The sequence below is a fragment of the Lathamus discolor genome, chromosome 3 (assembly GCF_037157495.1).
Source record: "Lathamus discolor isolate bLatDis1 chromosome 3, bLatDis1.hap1, whole genome shotgun sequence".
NCBI classification, from domain to species: Eukaryota; Metazoa; Chordata; class Aves; order Psittaciformes; family Psittacidae; genus Lathamus; species Lathamus discolor.
In genome coordinates, this window is record NC_088886.1 from 84,707,080 (window position 1) to 84,728,433 (window position 21,354).

The 21,354-nt window shown below is 44.3% G+C and overlaps 1 protein-coding gene across 1 annotated transcript in view; it reads right to left on the reverse strand.

The window, feature by feature from the left end:
- The window catches only part of UBE2E3 (ubiquitin conjugating enzyme E2 E3), a 56,756-nt gene extending 38,472 nt beyond the window's left edge, over positions 1-18,284 (reverse strand). The window contains exons 1-3 of the mRNA XM_065670198.1: positions 18,053-18,284; positions 16,638-16,840; positions 14,450-14,500 (exon numbers count right to left, since the gene is read on the reverse strand). Coding sequence (XP_065526270.1) covers positions 14,450-14,500; positions 16,638-16,831 — 245 coding nt within the window. The 5' untranslated portion in view covers positions 16,832-16,840; positions 18,053-18,284. The remainder of the gene's footprint in view (positions 1-14,449; positions 14,501-16,637; positions 16,841-18,052) is intronic.
- Positions 18,285-21,354: the final 3,070 nt, after the last annotated feature.

Consider the following 21,354-nt stretch of genomic DNA (forward strand, 5'->3'; position numbering starts at 1 on the left):
GAGGTTTCAGCTTCTTGGGACCATGTGTAGCTGGTGGAATTTCAAACACCCAAGGTACTGCAGTTCATACACCTAGCCTAGGAGAGAAGAGCACAAAGGTGTGTTCCTCTGTTCTGTTCTGCATACAGACCTGATAAAAGCCAAGGTCCTGGCTGCACCTAGCTTAGAGACTGTAGTGACACACTCCAGCAGTGCCAGGATGACTCATGGTGCTTTGCACTCTGCCAGCTGACTTTGTACCAACCAGAGATGTTGCATATGGAAAGCACAAGCAGATGCAGCACAGCATCTCATGGACGCTGCTTGTCAGGCATACTTTGCTAATAACATGCATCTACTTCAAAACTAACCAGAAAATCCCTCAATTTTGTGATCAGCGACTGACTTCAGAAGAAGATCAACAGAATTACTTTCAGAAATAACATTCAGTGCACTGCATGTACTGCTCACTGCACAATTCAGTGTTACCTTTCTTTTTCCTTCAGGCTTCCAAAGTCAATTGCTCTTCCACAGTTAACAAACCTGGAACGCTTCTGGGTATAAACGGATTTGCACTAAGACCTGGGGCAATACAGTCTCTTGTCACTACCTGTTCTTCTTCACACACTTTCAAGAAGTGGACAACCAAAGTGGTATTTCTATTGGTGTAGCAGCATTTTTCAAACAGCACTCATCTTCCCACCTCCTGAAACCAGCTATCACACTGGTGAACACATCTCATCTTTACTAGAAAGCTGCCCAGCCTGGATGGAGGATTTTAGAAGGGAGGAATCCAGCTTATCTCAGGTGTAGGAAGAGGTAAATTCGCTGCCCCTCCTGTCTCCTTGCTCCCATGTTTAATAACAAAAGAAGAGTGCAAGCACAGCTGAGTTTGACAGTTCAGATAAGATACTTTATTTGCATTTACTCTTCAAAAGTCAGAATCTGAATACAGGAGTAAAGAAAAGTTAAACACACCAAATTTGCATTTGCCAGAAAACAGAGAGTTGCCAAAATCTCTCTTACAGTTCTGCCTGATTCAAAAGTGGGCTGTAGCCACTTACAGCACAAATATCAAGCACAGCCTGCTCCTCAGCTAACAACACAGACCAGTACACAAGAGCAATTCAGAGATGCAAATGGCTAAAGAGCATCCAGCAGGATGAGGAGTCACATTCATTCACTGAATGGCACAATCCTGTACTTAAGCTGCCTGCAGAAGGTACTGGTACCCTTCAGAGGGGAAGGAGCTGCCAGCGCACAGCCCTACCACCCTGTTGGGACTTGAGCTATTTCAGCGGGCAGTGCCGTGCCAGGGAGCTCAACAATGTGACATGCTCACAACCATGTAAACTAAGCAGCCAAGAAATCCAGAAAGCTGCATCCCAAGTTCAAAGATGTATTTTTCCAATGTTACATACAGCTTAACTATGTGCAAGGACAGATTAATTCTGGCTTATGATTTCTAGACTAGCAGAGCTTTGACTGCCTCAGACTACAGAACTCCCCCCGCCATGCTTAGATTGGATGAGGATCCAGGGAATTTGTAATTTTCTAGTAAAAGAACAGTGTTGACTTAAAATGTCAGCCCATACCTGTTCACTAGTGAACACCTAACAGAAGGAGCCAGCAAACACTGGCTTTGACTCATTCCACAACTCTCCTCCCCAACTCAGTCCTTCATGTGCTTTAACTCTGTCATAAAGCATCAGTCCAGATACGAGCATACCAGGTACAAAATTAACACCATTCCATGCAAAGCAGGTGCTGCTGTGAAGATTTAACAAAAAAATTCACATTTTGACTGGCTTCTCCAGCATTTGAATTAGGCTGGAGAGCAGTGACAGACCTGGCCACGGAGACTGGGATGTGGCTGGTACACAGCACCAGTGTGCCCCACAAGGCTTCTCTGCACCCACCACCTGAAATAAAGCACTGAGCCAGAAAACCTTCACAACCCATACACCAGACAGTTTGTTGCAACCACCAATTCCCCTTGGGAAAGGGACAGAAAGAAACTTTAAGGAGAATCTGAAAACACTGGAGAACTGTATTAACAAACCAACAGTAATATGATTTCTCACTGGTTGTGTCTGAAGGGATAGAAGGCTAAAGATGAAGGTTAGCTAAAGCAAAAGAAACCTTTTCCATCTCTCTAGCCAGCAACCACCTACAGAGAGCGCATAAAGCAGCAAAGCAACCCTTTTAACTGTTAAAAGAAAACAAAAACCAAAACCCAAACTGGGTTTTTTTCCTCTCAGCTTTCTAACACCTTTTTAAAGAACCTACTACTGAAAACAGCTTTATGTATTTAGTAATAGCACTGAAGCTGTAGTAATCTCATAGTTCCACACAAAAAGCTCGAAACTTCTCACAGGTTCTGTTATACCTCGGCATCAACTTGCAGAACCAGCTCCTCCTCTCCACTTCCATTAAAGCAGACAGATCACCATCTAAGGATCACCATCACACAATGCCAGGCCAAATTAAGTTTATCAGACCTTCAACAAATAGCTATTTCTAGCTTTATTTAGACATTGTATGCAAAGCACAGAAAAATCACACAAAAGACAAGTGCAATTCACAGGAAGTAACAGTTCCCAGTTCCTTCTGCCCAGATGAGAAGTACCAAAGCCTGACTCGTGGCATATTCTTACAGAGCTTGGTTTTTGTACAGAAAGAAGATAAATTGGTTACAAAACATTTATCTGATCACTGCAGCTCACATCTCTATTTACCCCATCCCTGACCCCACCTTCACTAATTTCTAGGAAAGCACACTTAGGGAACTTTGCCCAGAATGACCTTTATATCTAAGAGAACCACTCAGCCTACAGTGGTTGCTTTAGTACCCACGATCCTAACTGTTAGCTTGCCTTCCAACTGATAAGAAATTACTTTGCTTCTTCTATTCCTAAGACAAAAAAATACCCAAGAAGGCTTAACAAAAACTAAAGACTTTAAAAAAAAAAGCTAGTCTGGGGTATTACCATGAAAAATAAACAGTCAATAAAAACACACTAAAAGAAAAACGCTTTTGCCATATTTGTTCTCAGATAATGTAGAAAGTAATTGATTTCTGCATCTATTGATCCATTTAAAATTTGGTACTGTATATTATCAAACAAATCACCGCTCTCTTCACTGCACTGTTTTGGTGACGTTCTTTTTTTTAGTAACAGGTTTCTTTTTTAAAAAACTAAGTTATGGTGTGTTTGCTCTGGTATAAGTAAGTATACCAGCTGGAATTCTGGCTTCAGACTAGCCCAGGAATCCCAGCACTCTGTGGAGGAAGAAGAATGTGAAGCTAAGCACTACCTGGCTGCATAAAATTCATATGGGTATCATACAAAATATCTACTCCAGAGAAGTAAACATTTTCACAGCCACAGACTGTGCTTCAGACAGTTTATTATGTGAAGATCACTCTCTCAGATGTGATTACTGCTTAATCACACTTGCAGAATTTTAGGTTGTGTAGTATTTCTACCTTTTGCATAAGAAACTCGTTTAATCACTCAGACTATGCTTAATATGCAGTAGGCTGTGCTGAATAACTTAGGTCACTTCCTTAGTTAGCTTCCATAGGAATACAGTGATGGTTTCAGATTTTGTTACAAGTTGACCTTAGTCTCTTAAGACCTCTCTTTGCTTTTGCTTTAAAGGCTAGAAATTAAACCAGATTTTTAACTTTTACCCCTTCCCCCCCCAGGGTGCTGAAGTCCAAAACTCTAAACACAAAACTGGGCTTTGGCATAATGGGTTTGGTTCATTGGGTCATCAAGGTGTTTGCAAAGGGGGGTGTCGCTAAATCTGTGATGTCTCATTTCAGCTTCTGCCCTTGATATATAATGAAGTAGATATAGATGTGCCTTAGGTACCTACAAACAAGTTAGGATATGCACCAATGTACAACAATAACACAGAGCTCAATGTCAGCTAACCATCCCTGCACCACTTTGTCCCGTGGATCCTCAAGCCTGGATGAGGTCTGATACTGCGATACCAGGGGGAAGGACAAAAGCTAGTTAAAGCACGAACACCCCAGGCAGTGACTGCACAGTAGACAAGTCCTTTGTTTGTCAGAAGAGGTGCCTGTGTGGGGGAGGAATCTGGCTGCCCATTGTCTGCTACAATAGCTGCAGCTTCACAGCTAGAATCACCATCAGCTTCACATTATCTCCTATTTCATAGCTACTAATCTGCTGCTAACCTTCCCTCACAGAAAGGAAAACACCAATATTTCTCTTTGATGTTTGTCTTCCATTTGTCCCATAAAATGTGACCTGACCTGACCTGACACTACTGATTTACTCTGTCTTCAGTATTTTGCTGATTTCCATGTCTAGGCTTTAGGGTGAAGTGATAACTGGAGTTCAAACTTAAACTGCCTCACTGCAGCTTCAAGCTCAATGAACTGACCTGGCATTGCTGAGTACCCCCAGTAGTATGAGCAGCTGCATGAGTGCTGGACATCACTACCTTTGCTCAAGCTATGCTAATCACGCATCTACAAGTCACACTGACTTCACACTGAACATGTACCTTAATGTGCTTACTGATTTCCAGCCCTGCCACTGAAGCTACATGCAGGTTTTCTGGCCAGGGAGGAACTCACCTCAAAGACAATCGTGTTGTGACTCCCTGAGGCTGGCCTTTAGCTTTGCCGTCTGTTCTTTGCCTTCGTTGGCTGCGTTCCCAGTGCCGGCACCCTTCTGCATGCCTCAGAGAGGAACTACTGAAGTTTATAGCAGCATTAACTCATCAGCTGGAAACCTGCCAGGCTGCTTACATTTTCACTACCATCTTCTGAGGCCTGACTACAGAAGGTGCTTAGAGATAGGATCCATGGTCAGAGGCAGTATGCTATACAACACTTTTCTGATGTGCTTGGATCCATTTGGGGCATTGTGCACAGATGCATGAGGGCTCGCATATCTACTACAAACTGCCTCAATAAAGCAGGAAAAAAATGTCCCTCGCTTTTGTTTCTCTCAGTGTTAAAGGTGCCTGTGGAACAAAAGCAGAGAATCCGAGCACAGAGTACATGAAGTATCAAAACCCAATATCTATAGCACAACCTGTGCTATTAGTTTCTCACAAAGATGATATACCTCTGGAGAATTTATGACATTTGTTAGCTTATTTCTAGTTAGCAGCACGTGACAACTTCGTGCAAGGAAAGTAGGATTGGACCCAAAAGGAAAACAAAGATAAAATGGGGAGGAGGGGAATCAGCATAAAAAAAAAAAAAAAAAAGAAAAATTAGTAATTTGCTTTTTTTAATTGACAGCAGCACACAACCTGTGCACTTCCAGTGACTTTCCCAGTAACTGCTGTTACTGTTGTTGCTTGTAATCATAGAAACTGTGTATTTTCCAGGATGATTATACTACAAAACCCTGATCAAATAGTTTTAAAATGAGGGGAAAATCACTTCCTGATAAGCTTTCCTTTAATACTGTCATTTAAATCTGGTATCACAGAAAGCTTGATCAAACTGGCCCTCAAGAGGTCACTTAGTCCATTTCCTGCTTAAAGATAGAATTAACAGTACCTAAGTGTCATAAGTATCTACCAGTCTTTTGTCTAAACTTCGTTCTTAAAAACCAATGGTGATGCAGATCCACAACCTGCTTATGCATACTGTCTTTATAGCTAGGTACTCCTCACATCTAAATTAGGTCTTCGTTACGATAATTTAAGTTGCTCTCCATAACCACCAGGCAAACCAAGCAACAATTGCCTGTTCTGCTTTGCAATAACTTTCTTCAATTCTATATCCAAAGATTACTCTTTCGTTCTTTCCTTCCTCTAACCTGTATTGTTTCCGCTACCCCACATTGCTTTGTAGTGTTGTGCCTAACACTGGATGAGGTACTCCAGCTGGCCTTTTCTAGTACTGAACAGAATGGGATGGCTTTACATACCATGTCCCCAACATTTCTTTTCTTTTTATTTTTTAATGCACCCCCCTATTATGACGGCTCCTCCGTTTGTTTCTTTTGCTGCAGCTTTATCCTATACACTCCTGGAAAGCACGAGATCCTCAGAGTGGCTACCCCTTTTCTGAACAACTGCTTCTCATCCAGTCTTCTTTTTTTTCTCCCATGGATTTGTACAGCTGATTATGCCACTAAAGTGCTGTGCCTTGCAGTTCTCATTATTAAATTACATGCTATTTTTAAGGTAATTTCCTATATTTGCCCATGTCACTTTGCATTCTAGTCCTGTCCTCCAGTGTGCCTACAACCCCTTCCTCCCTGCTGTTACCTGCAAATGCAATATTTATATGCTCTAGTCCAATGACCATGTCAATAATGAAAACATCAATTACTAATGACTGCAGGATGGTCCTCTACATGCCCTCTATACAAGTTCTTCCAACCTGAAAGTGACCCACTGGTAACTACAGATCACTGTGGTGTTTCGAGGAAATCTCTCTCCTCATTTAGCTTCTGAAAGTGATGCTTACAACAGTAGTTTCAACACTGTCGACTAAATCTGTATCCAAGTTCCTGACAGATCTGGCCAGTCTGTTTTACAGTAACTGCTATAAAATTAACAACTGCTCCAACCACAGTTCTGAATTAGATAACAGTATAGTGTACTCTCTGCACAGGGAGAATTAATCCAAATTAACGCAAGCAGGCTAGGACTCGTTTATCACTAGCAGTTACTGGCTCAAAGTAAGGCATCACTTTAAGGTTACAGCATCGCTACTGGCTAACTTAGTGGTATGCCTGATCCCGATCTAGGTGGCAGCTGGATACCCTTGCTCCTGCCTTAGCTCTGAACTCAGAAAACATGCTTAAGGTATTTTTCATGATGTCTATACTACCTGTTTTGAAATGTTCCATATCTATGCAAATCCTAGTTACACCAGCTTCAGGAAATCACCAGACATCAGTTTTGTATGAAGTAGTCGACACATTTTAAATAAAGGGTTTAATGTAGTTTAGATAATTCTCTTACACTTGCACTTTGTTAATTTGAACTAAAAGTAGGTGTCCTAACTCTGTAAAAGTAAAGATAAAATCAAATAACAGTAACCAATACACAAAGACAAATCAGTCTGAGGGGGAAGCATTCAGTGTGCTAAGACCTTGACACACATACTGTTTATCACAAACGAAGTATGACAGGCTGGCAGTGGTAAGCAGTGCAGAGTTCGAGTGTAAAAAGAAATACATATATATATATATACACACACACACACACATGGCATATTTTAATCAGTTTTACCACAGAGCCTGAGGGGCCTTTGTGCAGTTATACAAATGCATATTTGAAAAGCAGATCTGTCCTTAAGTCTAAGGACACATGGCTTTGCAGTTTTCACAGTTTTTTGAACAACACCGCTTAAAGAATTGTTTGAGAACCTGGTCCTGCTTGGGCTCTTCTATTGCTTCCAGACAGACACAATGAGGTTCAGTTCTCTACCACCAGTAGGTGAGTGAAAAGTGTATGAACTATTTCTACAACGCTACAGTACATAGACAGCCATGATTTTTCTTTTTTTTTTTTTTTTTTTGCTCTTTGACAATAATGCTGAAGAGAACTGGTGTAAGATTTATACAACCTTTTGACTAACAGAGATATTTAAAAGCATGTCTGACAGCACTGTGAATACTGCTTACACAAGTGTCTAACCTGCAAATCTGCAAGCATGAAAACTTACTCCTGTGAGTAGAGGTGGTGATTTGTGTTGCATAACCCTTAGTTATGCCACTAAGATTACTTGCATGAGAAATTCACTGGGTGGGGGTTGGTTAAAAAACCCTTGGTTTCTAGCTTGCAAGAGGTGGATACTAGCACAGGTAAAAACACAACAAACAACACACCCACCCCACCCCCTCCCCCCCAAACTTGAGGCATTTTGCGTTAGTGGATGTGCGATCTAGTCTCAACTGCAAAGAAAATAATTTAAATGTTCTCCCAATTCAAAACATTCGGGAGTTACACAATCTGCCACGGTTGCATTTTTCCTTTGTAATAAAAGCATGGTAAATAACAGTGCGCTGGGGCTCTACTTAACACTTCAATGTTTTACTGAGATGCCTTTCTAAATTTGTTTCATCCCTCCTCCTTAAGCGGCACACTGACTAGTGGCAAATAAGGTAAAAGCCACTCTGCACACATAAAGATGGCACAATCAGGCTGTTACTACAAATGGACAGAAATCCAGAAATACCACACTTTGGATTGCTGTGCTCAATTACACCACTCCTTCCTACTCTGACCTAGACTATACTCTTCTGGTAAGAAAGAGGGAGTGAAAAAACAGAATGGAAGAAAATGCTGCGAGCCACTGATTCAGCAACTAACAACGAAGGAATTGCTTTAGAAGGAAGCACAGGACGATGTTTGGAGCTGGACAATATTAAAAAGTAGTATTTCAATACTCCCTTAAGAGCTACTTCAAACATGTTCTCACAGGAGTTGAGAACCTTCTTGATTATATTTTTGTAACTGCACACTTCTGTAGAGGGAAGGAAGTGTGAGAAATAATCGTGTGGGTTTGTGCTCTCAAAACCATTCTGCAAGCTTCAGCTTTCTTGTATTGCACCCGGTGGTGAGATAGTGCTGGGCAGACAACAAAAAAGTACAATGTAACTATCAGAAGATACACTATCCAGTGGAGTTTGGGTGAGGCTTTTCAGATTTTGCTCATACAGCTTCAGCAGAGGCACTTTTGCATGTACTCCTAATACACTGTCTCTTACATACCTTAATCAACTTCTCCTTCTATAGGGAAATATTTAGCATTCACAGTTGGTGTTTTCACCACGGAGGTGAAAACAAGCAAAACTGACATCTTCTTTTTTTCTCTCAGTGAGACTCGGTATTTAGCAATATGAAGAGGTTTGCCCAATAAGAAATTAACAGAATAAACACAAAACTGGGGGACTGCCATTGATCTGAAACGTCAACAGCTTGACTGGGAAAAAAAACAACAGTACATGTGAAGACTCGGGCACATGTGTTTGCTACAGTATAGGGGCCTGGTATTCGACTGCATTCAGAATATTCTTCCTCCTACTGATTTCAGAAAAGCAACAGAACTAACGCCTGGCTTTGACAAAGGAGAGATGGAAACTTATTACATTTGAGAGACAAAGGAATGGATTGACTTATTCATATCCTGGTGTGCCTGACAAAATGCTTTGTGTGAACAATGCCTACTTTGAAGGGAGGGAGGAAAAAGCCAGCAGAGCTCGTCTGAATCACCTATTTAAACCGTTAAAGAATACTTGGATGATTTTTTCATTATTATTATTATCCCCCTCCCCCCCCTCCCCCCCAAAGGAGCACTATGGAGTAATCACATGAATCTGCTTCACTTACTGTCTGGAGTAGTCACCTCTACGGCAGAACTGGAGCAAACCACAGCTGTGCAGTAACATCTTCAACAGGCACAACTGTTTGCAGAGTAAACATTTGCCTATAACCTTACTGTAGACAGAGTATGTTAACAAAAGGAAGGCTTCCACCAGCTTAGCTGTGGCACCTTCCTCGCTAACATAAGCCTGCATTAGCTCAAATCCAGCGCTACCTCTGCACGTGGAAGAGCCTGCACCACTGGCACAATTGTTCATTGCTCCTCATTGTTTCAGACAGTTCAACTGAAAGAGCTTAAATTGCTGGTGTGAAGAACACCTTCACAATATTGCTTTAAATACATGCTGCAGTGCTTCCCCACTGATGGGGTAATAACCACAGTGAGATAGTTACAAACATCTGGATTCATGGGTCCATAACTAAACCAGTAATAGCATTCGTCTGCCAGGGTTTTGCAGGCATTTTTCTTTGTGTTAAACTCCAGACTGTGGGGTTGGGCTGGCAACACTCTACAGCATAGAATTAGCCCAAGATGTGGCAGTAATGAAAGGGACAAATGCAGTCCTTAGGAAGCAGAAGAATCCTGTATTAAAACAAACCCCCTACATGTCTTGCTCCCATTGTACTCAGTACACATACTTCAGAGTGTTATTTTAAAATAAGTAATTTTAAAATGAACCACTCATAAATTATCAACCTACTTGTGAGCCTAGGAAATGCTACAAACAGCAAAACCATCAACTGCTTCCTTCTGTAGTACTGCTCAAAGAATCACACTAGTACATATCAGCATACAAGGCCTGAAAATAAACAGCAATCGAGACAGTAATCCCTGTTAAGGAAAATCTTTTCAACAGAGCTATCAGGCCAGGCACTCACTAGCTAGAGCATGAGGCAAAGCAGGGAGCCTCTGGGATGATCCAAGCACCTCTCCCTTGGTAAGAATTCCCGTTTCCCAGCAGCTGTGAAGGAGGAAAGCTGTCTCTCTGACCAATGCTCTAAGGCACATGTTTCATCTGGCCTTTCTTCTTTTCCTTTTCCTTATTTCTTTTTTTTTAACCAGCTGCTTTCTGATGTCTGATCTTTAATTTAACAAACAGAAAAGATTAGAGCAAACTGACAGAACAGATTACAAAGTGCTAAATTCTGCCACTTGTATGGGAAAGATGCAGTATCTTAGCTCACCTCTTTTTAAACCATATGAATTAAGCTCTGAGTGGATACACTGATTTTGGTGTTTGCTTTGATTTCCTGCAAAGTTTATACCAAAATGGATTTGTTGTAAAATGGGTTGTAAACTATAAACTAAGCTGGCACGGGTGTTACTAAATTTACTTAATACTGGGTTGAACTTTAAAAACTTTCCCATGAAGATGAACACTGATTAATTTTGGAATGGAAATGAGGAGTGGTGAGAAAAAGACTGGGAATACATTTTTTTTTGCTATTGTGGATCAGCAGGGCAGCCAAGAACAGCTAAAGGAAGCTGCTATAAATCACTGTACCCCTGGGAATGGCCTCATTCGTGCCAGCCCTAAAAGCCAGGAAACACAAGGAGCATCGGAGCCGGCTCTGCCCTGCTCCACCTGAGCTGCAGCCTCCACGTTGGGCAGGTCAGAACAGCAGCCTCAGATATAACCTTAACTACGGAACAGTGATCTCTGATCTGAACAGATTTATGCTGTGAACTGAAAATGGTCATTTCAGATATGTCAAACCTATTTAACAGCATCTCTGCAGCCCAGATTTACCACGCATTACGTGCAAGATTTCTGGAGCATTTTCCTGAGAATGTGTAACAGTGGGGTTTGGCACCCTTCCACACCTTGAAGTGTAAGTGCTTGGCCATGGTTTGAAACTGAGCTGCCTAGGAGCAATAGGGCCAAGACCTTTTTAGCTTTGCTTTATGCTATTAAAAGCACAAAAGAAATTAAATACAGCACACTGCACCAAGTAGCACGCTTTGAGTTAAGCCAGCAAAAGCAAGAAAAAACAGGATCAGATACCTGCGTCCTCAGTTTACCTATCTGTCCTAGTGCTACAGTGTGTGTTGGACAGTAACTGACTCACTTCAAGCTCTTCTCTTGGACAGAAGAAAATACGAGGCACAAACAATATGTAGTTTCCTTCCAACATCTTTAGTGGCTTAAGACCATATCCAATTTTACTGTTTTCAACGTTCTATCTTTGAAATCACATAAAAATCACAGGAATTACTGTATGTTAAGGAGGAGAGCTAGCAGCGTAAAGTTATTAAGTTTTATACTTGGTACCCCCAAGATGCAGCTTGTATTCACTGCTCACAAACATGACAACATGATGCATAACATGATTTTTCTAACAGTTCATTGTCCAGTTAACAGAATCAGAAATCAATCTCAACCGTTGAGACAAGCAAGCAAAAACCTGCTTTTTACACATTTCCACTGTGCCTGTCATTCTGCTACCCCAGTGCCTAAAATAGAAGCTAATGTGCAGCCCAGGTCTGCTCAGCACACCCAGAAACGGAGCTTTCTTGGGGCTCTGGCATTTTTATAAGACAAATGTTATAGCAACACATGCGACTGTGGGAAATGTAAGTGCTGAGGAAACCTACACCTCTTTTGCATGAGAACCACAGTGCAGCCAGTCGGTGTCATTTTTAAATAGCTAAATCAGCCTCAGATCACTCCAACAGAGCAACTCCACATGCAGTCACACCAGCAGGTGAGAACTGGCAGCAGCCATCAGTGTTTAACATGATATGGGAGAGTCCAACAGTATTCAGTATTTTTACTGTATCCTGTTAAAGTAACATTTAATGTCTTACATGTGCTATTATCATATTTTAAATATTGGTAATTTTTTATCACTTATGTAACTGAGTAACCAGAAGGACCATCAACCTCCAAGAGCATCAGCTGGCAGCTGCATTCTTGTGAAGCATGCAACATGTGGACTGCAAATGATAAGGGTGTGCTCTAGAACTGGAGGAGAAACAAGCCCACAAGAAGAAATCTCTTTGGGAGAATTTATGACACAAGGGTTTTTATTGCTAAAGCACACATGAATGTGTCCAAGTTATACAGGCTTTTAAATATTTTTTTACAAATTCTTTTTCTTTTACAAGAAATCTAAGATGTAGCGTTCTGCTGCTTGTTGCACGATGAGCAATGAAGAGGTGTCATATGCTTGCTGTGTCAGTCTGTTCCCTAATCTGTGCTACTACACCCTGTAAGAAAGTGCTCTACAACCTTCAACTGCTCTGCACATAACACACAGCTGCATTTACCTCCTGATACCAGAAAGGCTCCTTCTAACAAGTCAGTTCCAATGTAACAGTAATCCTTCAGGCACTGAAACTCTCTTTAAACTGCTCATCGTGAAAACCCAGAATTTTTGTTACAGAAGCCAATAGGTATTGTAAATACCTTTTATTTTGCAAAAAGTAAAAATGCATTCATCATACAGCTGTTACTGAGCAAAAGGACTAAATTCTTCTTAAAAAATACTTATGGGAACAGGAGCACTGACCTCCTCACTGGCAAAAAAAAAAAAAATCCTTTCCCCTACGCTCTGTAGGAGAGAAATGCGAGTAATTTTAGGCACATTGGGGGGTTTTCATCATTCTCAACAGCATCTCTGGGCATCTGGTAGTACCAGCTCACAAGAAAAACTCCCTGCAATACTCTTGTGATAATATGAGAGGAACATGCTTTCCTAGAGAGCTAAATATCAGATGGTAATGGAGAGTTTGAGAGGGGCGGCTTCTCTTTCGAAAAACCGAGCTGCAACTTGCTGTACCCAAAACTGCTATAATTAACCTTTTTAGCAACTATAAGGCAAAGTGTTGGTGTTCTATTTCATTTAAATATTTTCACTCCTACCATGCCCCCTCCTTGAGGGTCCAAGTATAAAGTGCATGACCAAAACAGAACTAGATTCCATTAATTTATTAAAAGTCATTAAAACAGCTATTTAAAAACAAAATACCTCCCACTTCCCCAAGGAGAAAAATCAGCAAATAAACCCAACAGGCATTTGGCTCTATTGAAGAGGTAGAACCCCTGACCCTGCATGCAAATACATCAGACAGCCACAGGCAATCTACAGCACAGACCTCAGGGTAAGACATCTTTACCACAAATTCAATAAAACACAGCTCTGGTTAGTCCCTGCGTTCACGGACTAGTCAGACACAAGAACAACTGACATCTTACTCAATTCTTGCTGCAAAACCTGCAGCAAACTTTTCCAACTATTCAGAAAGCCAAACTACTCCAACATAAAATGAGAAAGCATTTCCAGCATTTTTTACACATGTACAGGGCTCACTGTTACACAGGAGCTATTAATCTCAAGATACCTTGCAGTCAGAAATCTTAGCAAGATGCATCAAATGAAAACAACAGCTATACTGCAAATCCCAACACCGCACGCTCACAGCTAATGAGAACTTTTATGCATCCCTTAAACAACAGTAAAACGTGCAAAAGATATAAAGAAATTAGCTAGCTATGCTACCATTTAACTTTCCTATAGATCACGAGCTCCGGTTACCGACACTTTATCTAGCACTCAATCTTCCAAGCTTACAATTTCATTCCCTAAAACCCAACAGAAACATCTCCCAAGTTGAGAACTTCCTTAAAAATAGTCTTTATTAAGAGACTACCACTTTGACCGACAGACACGTAAATTTAAAGGCAATGCTTTAGTTTATCTAACTGCTAAGCAACACACGAAGTATATAAAAATCACACACGGTTCTTTACCCTTACTTCAGAATGAAGTGATAACTCTATAAACCTGGCATTCAAAAAGCCAGTTCAAACTACATGCAGACATTAAGTTGAAAGCTTCAGGGTATTCTGAAGTTCATATAAATTAATGTTTCACAAAGGCAGTGACAAGCTACGAAAAACAAACTGAATACACTTTACTGTGTACATCAATCACTAACCATTACACCTCCAACACACAGACAAAACAGCAAACTTCAGTATCAAAGGTTCCCTATGCTTGCTCCATCTGCTGCACACAATTTTTTGTCTAACAGCCACTGGCCGTGAACACTGAGTTTCCCATTTGTTAGCCTGAGTACATTAATCTCCTACCACCGTCCACAATTTAAGAAGCCGTTACATACCTGCAGTTAGGAGGAGGATCAAGGGTTATTTCAGCTAGCTCCTTCTGGATTCTGTTGGTGAAATGAGAACAGACACAAAGCATTTGAGATAGTCTATAGAATAAATCAGGGAATTACACTGCCCTCTACCACCATGCAGTTAAATGCAAGATTGGCTTTGCCTTCAGTAATGCTAACATGGCTGCTTCCTCTTTGTTCTCAGAGGCATAACCCAAATCCCACAGCTGAGAAACTTTGCAGCTTTTTTCCTGCTCCACGCTGTGTGTAAACAGAACGCTTCCAACTGAGCTGGGTAGGAATCTCCCACAAGTATCCAGAAAAGTAACTCTTTTTCTCATCCGAGCACTTTTTGCCAGGGAGATTTTCTTTTCAAGCTAATATGCAAATGAGGCGAGGGGGGGAGCTGCACAGGCAGATTTGACAATGACTTTAAGCCAGCGCTACAGACCTGTGACTGCGGCTCAGGACGTGAACCGCGCTGGCACCAGGCACACACTTTTCACACTATTTTACCTACTACCCTGCAGTGTGTTTAAAACAGGGGATTTCCAGATCTGCCAGCTGTCTCTGTTACTGGAATCATCTCTGGATCAACTCTGCTGCTCTCCCCACCTTCTGCTGCCTTTCTTTCCCCAACCTTATACAGTAGCTGTATTTACATGACTAAAAGTGAAATAATAACTTGACATAATCTGCACTTAGCTTTACTTTATTAAAACGACTCCCAAGCTGTTAATCCAGAAGAGGAATATGGAAAACTTTTTGTCAATTTGACAGTTTATTCAGGGACATAAGAGGTGTAATTTCAAAAGACACATGGTAAATTCCTCTTAAAAAATCAAATAAGACTTCTCTTCAGCAAAGGAGCTATATGAGCAAGACCACGAATTCTGTGTGACTAGCAAGTGTTAAAATACAAGCTAACGTAACTGCTTTGCACGCCCTTGCCCTCCTACCAGCAAATTCAGTCAGACTACCAAACTATTTGAGATACAGAATTAGACTTGCAACAATTCAGCGAAAAAAAGGCAAGAGGGGAAAACTCAGTCTGGAAATCCTGCATTTCAAGCCTTTCAAAAAAGATACGTACTAACAAACTTCATAGCAGCTCTTTCTTTAGCCACTCCTATTTCAAAGGGTTTCTTTAACAATCCCAAAAGTCGTCAAAGCCACCCAGCCATACTCTGCAGCAATTTTAACACATTTCAAAAACTATTTACTGAATTTTAGTCCAATAAATAATTACTAAAGTGTTTCTAAAAGTTTGAGCCACAGTCTTCACATGAAACAAGCAAAACTTCAAGCTACCATGGCCACTCTACAGCTTTTCTTGCTATCGGATATTTGTGGATGTTTGTAAAGGAAAGCAACTCCAGGGAAAGGACTGCAAAGTATACCTTTCATCTCCAAAGAGCACTGGAATCAAGGGATTTAAAGTCTGCCTATTTCACATGGCTGAACTTACAGAAAATTATCAGTATGTATCTTGAGAGCTGGACTGCCAGTGACCTTATCCGCAAATAAAAATGCAACAGATATATTTAAACAAGGTTTCTGAATATTTTGATATTTAAAGGTAGAGGCTATCTGTAGAACGCCATAGTCTGAATGTACCGATCCTAAGAGAGAAAACTTGCCAAAGTTTCTCCTGAAAGAACTGCAGAACAAACTTCAAGGCGTGGAAGGCTCTCCCGTGCACTGACATGAAAAGCCAGTCATGCAGCCCACAGGAGCCACTGGGGTTTTGTGACTTCTTTAATTAAAGAGCATTGCTTGTCATCAGTCTACAGACCATAATAAAACACACCAGGAGGACTCCACCCAACACCAATCAGGCATGGAAACCTAACTCTGAAAAAGACAGCCGAAGCTGACGCTCTTTCCCACATTTTTGCCAGTACAAGACATACTCAGCTGCCCCCCCAGCCAGCCTGTAAGTTACCAAGTTCTCAAACAACTCCTCCAAAGATGTATGACAAGTCCATGTAATTTTACTACCCCGGTAAGACTTGGATTAATGAAGATACCACCTGGCAGGCTCCTGTACTACAAGAAGTTGGTACTTTGCTCTTTCCCGCACAGCTTTACAAGAAGAACCCCTTCACCTTGAGAAGCGCAACGCAAGTGCCGCGTCTCAAAATATCACGTAAAAAGTCCTACAGATTGTTGTACAGAGCGTCCCCTTTACCTTTTAGCACTAGTAGACAGCTTAGCAGTAGTTTTGCTGGACAGTTTGGTGTTCTTCTTCTGCTGGGTGGCAGACGGTTTTCGCTCTTCTTGCTCCTCTGGTTCAGGTGCCGGTGGATCCCTTTGATCTGCATCCGAACTACCGCTGCTGGTACTGGGACTTTCATCGTCTGACCTCTGCCTATCGCTGGACATCGTGGGGAGCTTTTTGCAGAAGGAGAAGCAAAGAGGCAGAGTTTATACAACGGGCAGGACTCCGTCTCGCCATTCCCCAAGTTCCAGAGAACACCTGAATTGGTGACAACTCCGTTTGACTAGAGAAATACACTTCTTTGTCTCATCCCCAGGGGCTGCAGTTTGACAGCTACCAAGCGATATTTACACTTCCAAAAAATACTGGTATTTCCAATTTCTAAGCCCACTCGCATTTTTTTCATACTTTAAACAATATGCCAATTGTCGACTTTGTTCTAAGGCATGAGACAGATTTAGCAGGGTACTTAGGCAATGCACATTAATAACTTATGACACATGGTAAATAACAGACCTCGCTGAAAATGTTTTTTAAAAAGTCACTAATACCCTGTAAATATTTACACTGGAGCAGAGCATTTTATTGGGTCCAAACGCCAGATCCCCCTCCTCTCTCCCCCTCTGCCCGAGAAAATATATTGCCAGCAACACTTGGGTTGATTTCAGATGGAAATGTACACTTGCTCTGGGCATTTAAAGGGCTGGGCTGCGGAGGGGAGAGCACACACGGCTCGGGGTTTTCGCTGTTGTTGTTGGGTTGCTCGGCTTTTTTAAGAGAAAAACCCCAAGCTGCATCCAGAGCAACCCGGGCAGCAGCAGCCCCGGTTATTTACATGGCCAGCAGCGAGAACTGCATTTGGCCACCGCCGAGCTGCCGGAGGGGGAAGAAGCATAATTCAAACTGCACCTTCTGCACGGCTCTCCCCGCCGCCGCTCCCCGCGCAGCTCCGCCAGGCAGACCGACATTTTTCCGCCGATCGGGGGGAGGGAAGGAGCTGGGGGGGGGGGGGGGGGGAAGGAGGGGGCTGCCCCGGCGGCCGGGGGGGGCCGAGGAGGAGCGCGGCGGGGAGCTGCGGCAGGGCTGGAGGCGGCCGCCCGCCCGCCCGGCCGCGCTTTGTGGGGAGAGCCCCGGCGCGGCGCGGCGCGGCGCGGCTGGGCTCGGCGCGGCGGGCGGCGGCGGCTCGCCCGGCCCCGCACCGCACCGTGCGTGTGCACCAAGTGAGGCGTGAACTCGGGCCGGCTCCGCGCCCCCGGCCGCCGCCAGGCAGCGAGCGCCGAAAACAAGAACAAAGCTCCTCTACCAGCCCCCCCGCCTCCTCCCCGCCTCCCCCCACCGCGCTCGCCCAGCCGCCGCGGCAGCCGCCTCGCCCGCCTCTCCCTTACCTTCGCCGGCGTCCTGTCCCGCTGCTGGGTCGGAGAGGCGGGATGGCGGGGGGCCGGGCCGGGCCCGCGGCGCCCGAGGAGGGGGACGGAGGCGGCCGGGGGGCTATACGGCGGCGGCGGCGGCTCTGTGGCCGGGCAGTGTGGAACATTGAGAGCCGGAGCAGGGGGGGACGGGGGGAGGCGCGGTGCGGCCCCGCGGCCGGCGGGTGGCGCTGGCGGGCCCCGCTCTGCGGCGCGGGCTCCCGCGGCTGGCCGGGGGGCCGGGGCGGGGGGCGGCGGGCGCGCGCCGGCGGGGGGGGGAGGAGGGGGCGCCGGCCGCCTCCGGCCTCCTCCCGCCCCCGCCAGCCGCGGCGCCGCCGGCGGAGCTCCCGGCGCGGGGATGGGGGGGGGAGGGGAGAGGGGGCGCTCGCGGCCGCCGGAGAGCGCGCAGGCGCTCTCCCGCCGCGGCGCGGGGCGCGCGTGCTCCGGGCCGGGCAAGGACAAAGCGGCGGCGCGTGGGGGGGGAGGGCCTCGACGGCGGCTCGGACCGGCCCGTGCCCGCCCGCTCTGCGCCCCCCCCGCCGCACGCCAGCTGGTGCCCGGGCGCTGGTCCGGTGGGCTCCTGCCTCCAGCCCGCCGACCCTGCCCTGCGCGGCGGCCCCGGGCCGGTACCTGCCGCCGGCTGCACCCGTTGGGCGCCGTGGGGCCTCCAGAGCTCCTGGCCTCGCACCTCGCCTCGTGCCTTGCGCCCCTGTCGGGGTAGGGACGGGCCCGGGTCACGCGCACAGGTGCGGGACCTGTGGTGGTCCTGCACCCGCCATTGCCGCCCTCTCGCATTCGTCTCCAAAACGTCTCCGTTCCTGGCACGTCTTCGCATGTGGGAGCTGGAGAAACTGGTGTCTGGTGCGGCGTCCCTGCGGGAGCCCCAGGCATGGAGTGGTGGCCGTGGGGATCCCCCCAGCCACACTCTGCGTGGGGTGAGGGAGCCCTGCGGGAGAGTTGCCCTCATGGGGGTCAGGGTTTGAAACAGAACTAGGCAGTTCTGTTCCTGGGCAGCCAGTGTTCTGAGTGCTGTGAGGAGGAAGAGCAGTGTTAGCCGTTGTGGTGGGTGTCACAACTGTGTGGAAGGTGGTGTAGGGTGGAGATGAAGTTTCTTTTCTGGCCCGTCATGCATGTGCCGTTCTGGTGTGTTCATGAGCAGCTTTACGCGCTGTACACCTCTAGTATGTTGCGCAGTAAAAGCAGTGCACCAACTGAAATAATGTAGATACTCCAAACTTGGAGCTGGCCATAAAATGCGCTTGCAAAAAGGATTCATTCTGTCTGCGAAACATGGATGAGGTCGTGGGTAACTGGCTTCAGCAGTGAAGGAATTAACAATTGCTGTAAATATTTGTGCAATTTACATGAAATCTCAGGGTAATGTTGCTGTCCAGCACAAAAGCTTTCGCCTGGATGGTTTTTACCTCAAGGGCTTTCACTATCAACAGTCTAATGACTTAAAACTACTCTGTTTTCTTAGCTTGTGCAGGATCAAGGGGTCAGAGAGTGTATATCATGCTCTAGAGGGACTAAACAACTGGCGTGTCAGGGAATACCCTTCTCTGGGCAGCTGAAGTTAGCTCAGTTGAAAAGTATGCTGGAGATTTGGCGAGAGAGTTGAATGATGTGATGTGGAGGAATACTGGAGGTTTGTTTGTTAAAGTAGGCTAGAGAGAATTCCCAGATCACCACTACAGGCAATTTGCCCCTGAGGTATGCTGTAGAAAATTCCTAGCATAAACAGTATCTGGCGTGATGAGCAATCTGGGCATAATTAGTAAAAGGGAAGCGTGGCAATATCAAAAACCTATCAGTCAGCACTGAGAACCTTTTTCATTCCCTCACCTGCCCCGTTCCATTGATGGTGCTCAAGATGAGCCTGGCTGGAGCTCTGAAAGTCAGGATTAAGTGTTTAAATTTTTCTTTCATTTCAGGTGAAAGTTAACACAGGTGTCCAAAACCAAAACGTACTGGAAGAGCGTGCGTCTGCAGAACGAAAGGGGGTAGATTGGTCAAGGGTTGCACACCACGGCAGCTGCTACATGTTGTGTGGCTTCTGTGGCTTTCAGGATACCAAGTGAAAATAAAGCAAGCCTCTTTAACAGAGACTAATTGAAAAGCCAGCCTAGATTTTATTTATTCTCAGCCATTTATACCTTATTAAAACAGATTTACTACAGCAGTATGTGGATATAACAGGTGTCATTTGACATCAGGTCTCAAAGGATGACACTTTCTTTTTATGAGGTGGTATTTTCCTTGGGTACGTTTGTTACGTTGTAAACCATAGAAAAAGTAAAGTACTGCGCTAAGGGGTACAGTGCAGGTGGAAGGAGAAATGCTGATTTTAATAGCCACTTTTGCAAAGCTACATATCATGATCTCTCTGGCTTTTCATATCCCTTGTGATTTGACATCGGTTAATTTTACCTGATGCACCCACCATGAATGCTTTACTTTTTCAGTCTACTGGGTACTTGAACTGTCAAAGTGTAGCTGGTATTGTGAAGTGCAGGGCCTTCCTAAGGACCTTCCATACTTGTCCTGGACACTCAGGAGCGGGTAAGGCCTGCATTTGTTCCCCAATCAGTTGCCTTTGTTTGTTTTTTTTTTTTTTTTTACAAGCCCTGCTCCCAAACATATTTGATGTTTTTTTCAGAAGCCCAGTGTCTTTTTGGGTACGTCTCCATCCCTGTTCTGTCAGAGCACAGGTATGGAGTTACTGTCAGCATGCGGAGGTTTAGCAGCTGCTTTGAGCTTCACAGACAGAGAGAGAATATTTTTCTAGGTTTAGGAATTCACAGTTCAGTCTCCTCCATCTGACATGAAATTCTGTGATAGCAAACAACTCGATGCCTGGCACCAGCACTAGGGTGAAAGGCATTTTCTGCTTCTCACAGGAAAACTACGAGGGATGGAAAAATCACTGCTTGATCTTCTTGCCCCTACCATTTTAAGGGTGTACAGATGGTAAAATAAGGCCAGCATACATTTTTCATTATAAAGAGCAGCTCAACTAAAAATACTACTTAATGTTTACAGTTGTGTACTCCATCTTCTTTATCACAAAATCACTGTTTCCTGACAGTAAATATATCTCCCCCCGGCAATGTGTCTTTCTATTCTATGTGTGTTCCCATACTGTGGGAATTGTGTTGTTAAAGCACCTGTTGGAGCTCTGCTGCAACACCACGGTTAGATATGCCCAAACTGCAGAACCAGGAAATGAACAGATTTATTTTGGTTTAGAGTAGGTGGGGTAAAATTCAGATTGTTTTTTT